This window comes from Genypterus blacodes, unplaced genomic scaffold, assembly GCF_046128005.1.
Source record: "Genypterus blacodes isolate CSIRO-AG114 ecotype Tasmania unplaced genomic scaffold, CSIRO-AGI_Gbla_v1 ptg000089l_1, whole genome shotgun sequence".
Lineage (NCBI taxonomy): Eukaryota > Metazoa > Chordata > Actinopteri > Ophidiiformes > Ophidiidae > Genypterus > Genypterus blacodes.
Window position 1 is genome coordinate 94949 of NW_027466894.1, and position 10022 is coordinate 104970.

General features: G+C 48.4%; 1 protein-coding gene across 2 annotated transcripts; it reads left to right on the plus strand.

Moving 5' to 3' along the window:
• Positions 1 to 108: 108 nt before the first annotated feature.
• LOC143007468 (arylsulfatase I-like) lies at positions 109 to 9102 on the plus strand. 2 transcript variants are annotated; one of them, XM_076158817.1, is made up of 11 exons: positions 109 to 749; positions 1854 to 1996; positions 2908 to 3047; positions 3984 to 4133; positions 4502 to 4576; positions 4651 to 4825; positions 5298 to 5534; positions 5646 to 5792; positions 6526 to 6691; positions 6777 to 7435; positions 7524 to 9102. In XM_076158817.1, the coding sequence occupies exons 1-11, from the start codon at positions 443 to 445 to the stop codon at positions 7950 to 7952; spliced, it is 2628 nt and encodes an 875-aa protein (XP_076014932.1). In that variant the 5' UTR covers positions 109 to 442; the 3' UTR covers positions 7953 to 9102. The 2 variants fall into 2 exon arrangements, with proteins under 2 accessions (XP_076014932.1, XP_076014933.1); XM_076158818.1 differs by lacking the exons at positions 109 to 749; positions 1854 to 1996; positions 2908 to 3047 and adding an exon at positions 3337 to 3632.
• Positions 9103 to 10022: the final 920 nt, after the last annotated feature.

The window sequence follows — 10022 nt, forward strand, 5'->3', positions numbered from 1 at the left end:
ACTTCACAAGTTACAGTATGTTGTTATTATCTTCCATAATTTGTAAGTTTGGTGAATCTGTCCGTTGCGTAGAGGTGGAAATTGTGTGTGTGTGTTTCTGTGTGTGTGTGTGTGTGCGTGTGTGTGTGTGTGTGTGTGTTCGTGTGTTTGTAAACGAGCGGTGTTGGCTGACTCACAAGTTTCCCGAAGTCAAGTTTACCATAAACACACAAACTGCTCTTTTACATGACGCTCCCCTTCAAAATAAAGGTGTCATAGTTTTATTAAACCTATTTAATATTGAAATATTGAGACGTTGTCACATTTAATAACTCTTCTTTGCACCGTTTAACAAAACCGCAGAGAAATAAATCCAAAGATGTTACGATTTGAGCCTGCGTTGTGTTGGCTTTTATTTTGAAATCATTCGCCTGACGCGTGTGTGGCGTGTGTACGTGTGTGCATGTATGTGTGTGCGTGTGTGTGTGTGTGCGTGCAGTGTTACTGCCGCACATTTCACTCTCGTCATATTTCATCGGGAGTGAGTGAGGACGCGCTCAGGCTGAGAGGAGAAGAAGAAGAAGAAGAGGAAGAAGAGGAGGAGGAAGACTTTGTGGAAACTCTCCGACATGCGGCGTCTCCCTCAAACTCTGTCCAGAGCGACACGAGAGGAAGAGCAGCGAGGAATGAAGTGATCAAGGAGGGAGAGAGAAAGAGGAAGAGGAGGAAGAGGAGGAGGGGAAGAGAGAACCCATTGATCCGCAATCGAGGTATAGACTTGGGCCTTTCACGGCATACATCTGCTGTGTGTGTGTGTGTGTGTGTGTGTGTGTGTGTAGAAATGTATTGATCGTAAGTGCAGCGCTGGTTCGATCGATACAGAGATTATTGATTTGATGCAGACGCAGACATCGATCAATCACCAATTAATGCAGAACCTTAAACTAACAAACTCACAGGTAAGATAGGCGTGTGTGTGAGATGTGTGTGTGTGTGTGTGTGTGTGTGTCTCTGCTTTGATGCCCATTTAGCTGCAGTCTGCCTTTGATCAGTCTCTTGTACAAACTCTCCTTCCTCTCTTCTTCTTCTTCAGGTCCTGTCACAACACACACACACACACACACACACACACACACACACACACTCATGCTGCTTGACAAACTGCTGCTCTCCTTTCTTTCTTCTTCTTCTTGTTTTTAAACGACAGTAAAACATCTGTATGTAATGTAATCCAGCGTCTGGCGTGAGACACATCCTACTTTAGTGAACATCTGACTCTGGGCAGCGTGTCAGAGTGTGTGTTTATGTGTGTGTGTATATATGTGTGTGTGTGTGTGTGAACATTCTATGTGGCTGCACAAAAAGAGAATTGACTTAATAACACAAACTTTGGCCTCAGACATAAGTTCACTCAACACCTTACGGTTTCAGTGTGTGTGTGTGTGTGTGTGTGTGTGTGTGTGTGTGTGTGTGTGTGTGTGTGTGTGTGTGTGTGTGTGTGTGTGTGTGTGTGTGTGTGTGTGTGTGTGCGCTGCAGGCACAAAGGACCTTTTCTCCATCCACACCCTGTGCAGGCTTTGTCTCAAACAGATGTTTGATGCTGAATGTTGCTGCCAGGGGGAAACCTCACCGTTGATCACACTGAATGTGAACGTACAGGATCAAATCCTCAATAAAAACCAGCGCAGCTGCTTGGACTCTGCAGATGAAGAGCGGATATTCCATCAGCTGTCAGCGCTCGTCACGTTTGATTAGTTTTATGACGTTACATTGATTTAATGCGTGCTTGTGTCGTTGGTCATCGCTGCTGCGTTCTGGGTAAAGACCATCACGCTGTCATTAAAGCTTCTGATGCTTGTCGGCGCCCCCTGCAGGGCTCCTGGGGGCAGCGATGCGTCCTGCTGTGGCTCTGTCGCTGCTGAGCGCCTTATGCAGCCTGGACTGTTTACATGTGCAGAGACCTGAGGAGAAGAAGAAGCAGCCGCCACACATCATCTTCATCCTCATAGACGACCAGGTGAGCGACAGACAGAGAGAGAGGAGTGTGTGTGTGTGTGTGTGTGTGTGTGTGTGTGTGTGTGTGTGTGTGTGTGTGTGTCCTCAAATTTGTCCATGGGAGGAGGAAAGTAACAGATAATCTCCAGATCAAACTTGTCAAATTACAGACTCTTCCTGCCAAATTGCGCACACAGGGAGAGCCACGGGCCAAAACAACAAACTAATCAAAGATTAACCCCTAAAAATGCCACCATGAACCAGACGGAAAGATGGCAAAGACAACATGGAGGCTAATGGAGGCTCACCCCACAGTCTCCAGGCAAATTCAGATTAGGAGAGAAAGGACTCAGGAGCCAGGGGAGGAGGCTCAGATCTCCTGCATGTCAGAGCAACACGTCTCCTGTCAGCAGGGGTTCCTGTCTGGCTTTGACTCCACTTTGTTGTTGACAACGTTATTTAAATGTCCCCTTCTTTAACGACGGTGGAGAAGTGGAGAAGTGGAGAGCGGAGGCCAAGCTAAACACCAACGTGTCAGGGAAACCTTTATGAGAGGAACTCGCCAGCTTGCGGCTCAACGGTTTGGAGCCAAGAGGAACAAAAACATTTTTGCGGGGAGAAGTGGAAAAACAACTCCAACAGTTCCAACTGATCCAGGAACTATAGGAGTGTTTGTCTTTCTGCTTTCTTCTTCTGGTGTTGAGGGATTCTTGTTCATTTGAAGGCACTGATGGAGTTCAGACCTATTAAACTCCCCGGCTCCTTAGAAACATCTGTGTAGTGAATCAGAGCTGAAGGTTATGTTACATACATGTTACATACGGGGTCTCACAGGGACAGAGCAGGGAGAGAGGAGAGGGTGGACGCTGCCTCAGGGCTCAGAGTGAGGCTCAGTGATGTTTGATACATGTTCCTCTGCTGGTTCCTCTGCAGGGCTACAACGACATCGGCTACCACAACCCCACCATCAAGACCCCCACTCTGGACAAGCTGGCGGCGGAGGGCGTGAAGCTGGAGAACTACTACGTCCAGCCCATCTGCACGCCGTCACGCAGTCAGCTCCTCTTGGGCAGGTACTGACACCGCAGGATCCTCTCTCACCTCACACGCACACACACACACCGCCGTGTTTGGATATCTGTCCATCACAGCCGGCGCCCGGGACTCAAGGAGCCGCCGGGCTTTGTTGCTTCTTGTTTCGCCTGCGATCTTTGATTGGACTTGGCCGCGTTTGTGCGTTTGATCTCACAGGTTAGTGTTTTCACTCGCTGGTTGATCCCTGAGGGCTACTGCTGCCGTGAGAAGTTAGACTTCTCTGTTGACACAAACTGAATTGAATTGTTTGTTAGATAGAAGATCTTAGAACCCTCCTCCTGCAGGACTTGGAGGTGTTGGCTGTTTGACACGTGAGTGCTCGGGAATGTTAATGTGAGCCGAGCCGAGCTGAGCTGCCAGCCGAGCGGTTTGGAAGCGAGCGCCCGGTTCTCTGCAGAAGCTCCAGATGGTCCGACCGCTCCTCAGGGTTTCACACACCAGTTGGAGCTTTACACCAAAGATCAACAGTTTGGTAATGCGGCCTCCTCCGCTCCAGCTGCTCTTTTAATGGCCGCCACAAGGCCGGGCAGAGGTTTGGGCTCCGGCTGGTGGCTCAGGCTGAGGTATGATCATACATGGCAGCTGACTAGGAAGTGAACAGGCCAAACATTCGGTTAGAGGGATTCCGGCAGCACACACACACACACACACAGGCCTTCATTCTGCTTCTTAAGAACCTTCCAGAAGACAAATAGAGCTGAAGACGTAGCTGCTGCTGATGTTTTCCTCATGTTTGAGGAACCAGACGCTGAGGCTGAAGCAGCTCCTCTCAAACACTGTGGCAATCGATTAGTCAGCCAAATTGCAGCATAGATGACTAGGAAGTAACAGAAGTGTGTGTGTGTGTGTGTGTGTGTGTGTGCATGTGTGTGTTGTGTGGCAAGAAGCCCTGAAAACCTTTGATTCCCTTCCAGATATCAGATCCACACTGGATTGCAGCACTCCATCATCCGGCCCAGCCAGCCGAGCTGCCTGCCCTCACACATGGACACGCTGCCCCAGAGGCTGCAGCAGGCCGGCTACGCCACACACATGGTGGGCAAGTGGCACCTGGGCTTCTACAGGTACGGCCCCCACACACACACACACACACACTACACCTTCACCCCCCTGTTTGACCGCTGAAGATGCTCAATGTGATCAAAGCAATAAAAGGCCTGCTGCTGCTTGTTTGGAGGAAGTTGCAGCCTCTGAGTTTCTGTCTATCCTCTCTGTGATTTAAGTCAGGCTTTATTCAGGGATTTTAAGAAGTTTTATTGCTTTATGTCCTCAGTCGTTCATTTAGTCATCTGTTACACTGCTGTCGTTTCATCTATCAGTTCTGCATCAATCAGGTGATTTATTCTGGTTGTTCTCGTTCTAGCTGCTGAGATAAACATGTACTGTACTGTAGATAAACACTTCTCTATTTTTGTCCTGTCCTTTCCTGCAGGAGGGCGTGTCTGCCCACCAGGAAGGGCTTTGACTCCTTCTTTGGTTCTCTAACAGGCAGTGTGGATTATTACAGGTAAACTCCAACCCTATGACTTTACACAGACATTAGTTTCCGTCTCTTACCGTCGTCTCCTGTCGTGTCTGCAGCTACGGCTCGTGCGACGGCCCGGGGTTGTGCGGGTACGATCTCCATGACAACGAGAGCGTGGCCTGGGGTCAGGAGGGGAAGTATTCCACGCAGCTCTTCACCCAGAAGGCTCGCAAGATCCTGGAGAGCCACAACGCCACAGCCGGGCCGCTCTTCCTGCTGCTCTCCCTGCAGGTAGCAAAGCCAGCAGAACCTCTGGAACGGAACAACCAGGATTAGACTTTCAAAACAAATCATCATGTTTCAGCTGCGGTGCTACGAATGTGTCTGAGTCCCACCTTGAAACACTTAGAACCTTAAAACATCGGCTGTGAAGACCGAACAGGCAGAATGAAGGGATTTGTCACAAAATAGAAACAGAAATGAGAGAACACTGTAAACAGACGACAGGGGAATGCAGCGATGAAAAGATGTGGGGTTCTGATGTGGAAATGGGAAATGCATCATTATAGACGCATGTGTGTTGATGCTCACTAAGGAAATGGTTTGTTTGGCTGACTGGAGGCATGAGGAGCACACACACACACACACACACACACACACACACACACAGTTCGGACCCGAGCCCTTTATTTAAAAGAGCATGGTTCTAAACATGTTAAAGCTGTGGTTAAAGTCTCCCCTCCCGTGTGATGTCGTCCCCCAGGCGGTCCACACGCCTCTGCAGCCTCCAAAGTCCTACATCTACCCGTACCACGACATGGCCAACGTGGCCAGGAGGAAGTTTGCAGCCATGGTCTCCACGGTGGACGAGGCGGTGCACAACGTCACCTACGCCCTCAGGAAGCACGGATACTACCGCAACAGCGTCATCGTCTACTCCACCGACAACGGAGCCCAGCCCTTCACAGGAGGCAGCAACTGGCCGCTACGAGGTCGCAAGGTACCATCGACCATCAACCATCGACCTAACTGTGGCCTCTACTCCACTTATGGCACCACAATCCTGATTACCAGCGTCTCCTTGTGTTCATACTTGTGTTCATACTTCCAGGGGACGTACTGGGAGGGAGGAATGCGTGGCGTGGCGTTCGTGCACAGCCCTTTACTGAAGCGCAGGCGGCGTGTGTCCAACGCTCTGCTGCACATCACCGACTGGTTCCCCACGCTGGTGGGCCTCGCCGGGGGCAACATCAGCCAGGTCTGTGTTCTTCTTCCTGTCTCAAGTGTCTCCAACACCGTGTGGACTCCAGTGCGTTCTCCTGTTTCAGAGTAGAAGCTCTAGGCTCTCTCTGGTTCTCCTCAGTGTGGTAAGATGACCTCATCGTGTTTCCCTCCTGGCTTCTTTTTAATGGAGCACTTGAATGTGGTTTTGGCTCCATGTGGTCCTTCGTCTTCTTCTTCTTCTTCTTCTTGTGATTCAGGCTCAGGTTTCATCAGAGTGCATAAATCCGTCCCTGTTTTATGATGATGTAGATCTATGAGCTCTGTTAATCTATTAAGATGTGTAAGTGCATCGTTTCTAAAGCCAAAGAGTTTTCACGCAGCAGTTAGTGAGGTTTATGATCCTGCAGGTCTACAGAGAACCTGGACCTGCTGTCCTCAGGTCTCACAGCCTGAGACCATCAACTAAAGGATCAGAGCACAGATGGAGACAAAGCCAGAAACACTCTGTTGCCAATGGCGATTACTTTTTATGATGAGGTAAATGTTGGAGTGCTTGTCTTGGCTGCGTGAGAGCAGGACGTGTGTGTGCAGGTCTCAGGTTCTCACAGAGCAGCCGGACGTCTCAAGCATCAGGACAGAGGGGAGAAACACGTCCACACACTCAGGGAGAAGCTTCATCACTTCAGCTTCATCACAGGAAGCTGCTGTTTCAATGAGGAAGTGTTGAACCTTCTATCTGTCATACTTTTAAACGTTTGTGTCTTCAGAGTGAGGGCCTGGACGGGTTTGATGTCTGGCCGACCCTCAGTGAAGGGAAAGAGTCGCCTCGTCAGGAGATCCTTCACAACATCGACCCCCTGCACAGATCAGCTGTTCCCTCCAGGAGCTGGGGCGCCAACACCGAGGCCTCTGGGGGAAAGCAGGGGGCCTCAGGTAACAAAGAGAGAGAGAAGGTCCACATGCTGCTACACTCCAACACATGAGTCACTGAGCTTTAATCAGGCTTTCTGTTTGAAAGGCCTCAAACCAAAGACACTGAAGAAGAAGAAGAAGAAGAAGAAGAAGAAGAAGAAGCAGAAGAAGATCCTGAGACAGCTGCCGAAGCCGAAGACCAGGTTCCGAGTGAAGACCACCAAGAGACCCAGAGCGGTTTCCCTTCATGCCTCTGGGCCCAAATCTGAATCCAAACCCAAGTTTCTGCCAAAATCGGAGCTCAAACCCAAATACAGGAGTCAGGTCTTCTCTCAGCGCCGGCCCCTGTTCCAGGACTCATCACAGCTGAAGTCCCAGTCCAGCAGCGTTCCTCCTCCCCCTCAGCAGAACCTGTCACAGTCAGGACCGCCCCGCTCCAAAGCCCGGAGACAGTCATCCCTGAAATCCAAGTCCCGGTCGAGTTTATCCAACCAGCAGAACCTGTCTCTATCAGGGCCGCCCCAGGCCAGATCCAAGATGGAAGGGAAGCTACATTCCAAGTCCAAGTCCAGGAGAACCGCGTCCCGACACCAGAACTCATCACTGTCCGGTCCGAACCTGCCGGATTCCCAACCGACCCTCCAGGGGGACTTATCCCAGGGGTCTCAGCCGGTGTGGGACACGTCGGTCCAGGCCGCCATCAGAGTGGGAGACTGGAAGCTGCTCACAGGAGACCCGGGTCACGGAGACTGGGTCCCCCCACAGGTACTGCAGCTCTGTCAGCCATCACTCATTCCTCTGTCCCAGCATCTCTCCTGGTCCTGAGCTTACGTCTGTTTCTTTGACCCGTCAGATTCTTTCAACTCTCCCGGGTCGCTGGTGGAACCTGGAACGCGTCTTCCCGACCATCTACAAAACCAACGTCCACAAGCACGTCTGGCTGTTCAACATCACAGGAGATCCGTACGAGCGTAGCGACCTGGCCGATCAGAGGCCGGACGTGGTTCAGCGCCTGCTGGCCCGGCTGGCCCACTACAACCGGACCGCCGTGCCCGTTTACTTTCCACCCGACGACCCCAGAGCCAACCCCGACAGGCACGGAGGAGCCTGGGTACCGTGGGTGGAGGAAGACGAGGAAGAGGAGGGGAAATACAACGGCGTCTACAAGAAGGGGAAGAACAGCAACAACAAGAAGAAGAGGAAGAAGAAGAAGTGCAGGCTGTGCAAGCTGAAGTCCTTCTTTCTGAAGCTGAACACGGGGATGATGTCCAACCGGATATGAGACGTGTGACATCATGAGTGTGACGTGTGTGTGTGTGTGTGTGTGTGTTATCTTGCCTTTCAAACATGTCACAGGGAAATTCACGCCTTTTCCCCTCAGTCCAGTTTTTAATTCAGCACTTTAAAATGGATTCATTCAGGCCACCAGGGGGCAGAAGAAGCCTGCAGTGGTCCACATGTTGGGTTTGTCCTTTAGTCACTATAAGTTTAGATGCAGGAGGTGATTTACGTAAACATTTATACATTTCAATCCAAATGTAACGCTGACAGAAAGAAGAAAGAAAGAAAGAAAGAAACAAAAAGATGGTCTGTAGATGTTATTGTCATTATTGTTACTGTATTTAGTGTTTGTCACTCAAACTGACAGAGTTCTGATGGAAGAACCGGCACTGTTTGGAGGTGAAGTGTTCCTTTGTTTAGAGTGATGAGTAGTGTGAGACTGTGTGTGTAAAGTGATGCTGATGGCTCTCAGTCTGCACTCACACAGGCACAGATCCATGATTGTGGCTTTGAGACCCGAATCTCAAAAAATCTGACATTTTTTAAAAAAAATACTTTTTTAAAAGCAAGATCTGTTTCTATATTGATATCCTGACGTGTCTAATATGATTGTGCCTTTTTGATACTGTGGTTGTCTGAATCTATTGCCTGTACTTTTAAATACTATGAATGTTTACTTCACTTCATTCTACTGTGAACGATCCATCTGAACATTGAATGCAGCTCCATTCAATCATATTTAATGTTAAGGTACAAAGATTTAGTGCAGTGAGTTCACTTCATGTTTGTGAATGTGGGATTTCTTCTTCTTCTTCTTCTTCTCCTTTTCCTTTCCACAGAACAAAGCAGATGTTATAACTTGTAAACTGTACCAATATGTGAACACACTTGTTACTGTAGCTCCATTTGGCTGTTTTGTTGTTAAGAGTGGAGGAAAAGTGGAACAAACGTATAGAATTACTGTAAAAAATAATAACCTGTAAGTATTTGGCTGTGCTCTCTTTAGGGCTGAACCTTACTGAGCCTGACTGAGTGTTGTTGAGGATTTGAATGGATGCTCGATGTTCAACATGCAGAGTAAAGAAAAGGTCGAATAAAGTAATGAATGTCTGTTATTTCATTGTGTATTTACAATAAATGGTTTAAATGGATCATACTTGTGTTTTACATTTATTTACAGGATGACTTAAACTCACCTCAGCTGTTCTCCCATAGGAATAAGTTACAAACTCTGATTATAAGGAAAGAAACACGTGATACAAACAGGAGCAGCAGCAAACTCCAACACAAACAAAAAACAACGCAAACGTGTTCAACACAGCTGAACCTGGTTTCCTAATCAGAGGCTCTGAGGTGATACTGATGAATGCAATTACTTAATCAACACATATTAGTTTGTGATTGGGTGAATGGAACACACACTCTCAAAGTTGCATGCAGGTGACATATTTAGACACTAGATGGCGCCAGATATGAAGAATGGCAACACATCATCATGATCAGGGGGCAGTTTGTGTTACGCTACTGAGAGGTTATTGGTTTTATACCCAGTAGGAACCAGAAGCCTCTTTACTGTCTGTCCCTATAACGTTAATTTAATTTATCACAAATATAATAAAATAACATCTATTTATGTATTATTACACATAGCTGTCTGTGTTTGCCAGGTGGCATCAAAAGTGCACATGAGACAAACACACGGATCATCTTATTCTAATTCACTGTTGCAGCTTCAATAAACTTAGAAGCACAATGTGGAAACAATATTTCACATAATGTCCCACACGTCTTCTGCCTGTGCAGGATAAGAAACACAAAGCTCATCTGTATGCTGGAGCTGATGCCCTTTGCACGGCCCTCACAATCTAATCACAGAGCAGAACCCCTGTCTGACCTCAGGGTGAGGAAATATGTGTCCACTGCACCCAAAATACACCGCTTGGTCATGAATATAATATTGTGAAAGAAAACAAATGTCCATACCAAACTGAAGCTGAAACCATTCTGGGCCCTGAGATTAAACCTGAGATAGAAGCCACTGGTTGCTTGGGTTCGTGCTTAGGTTCACGCT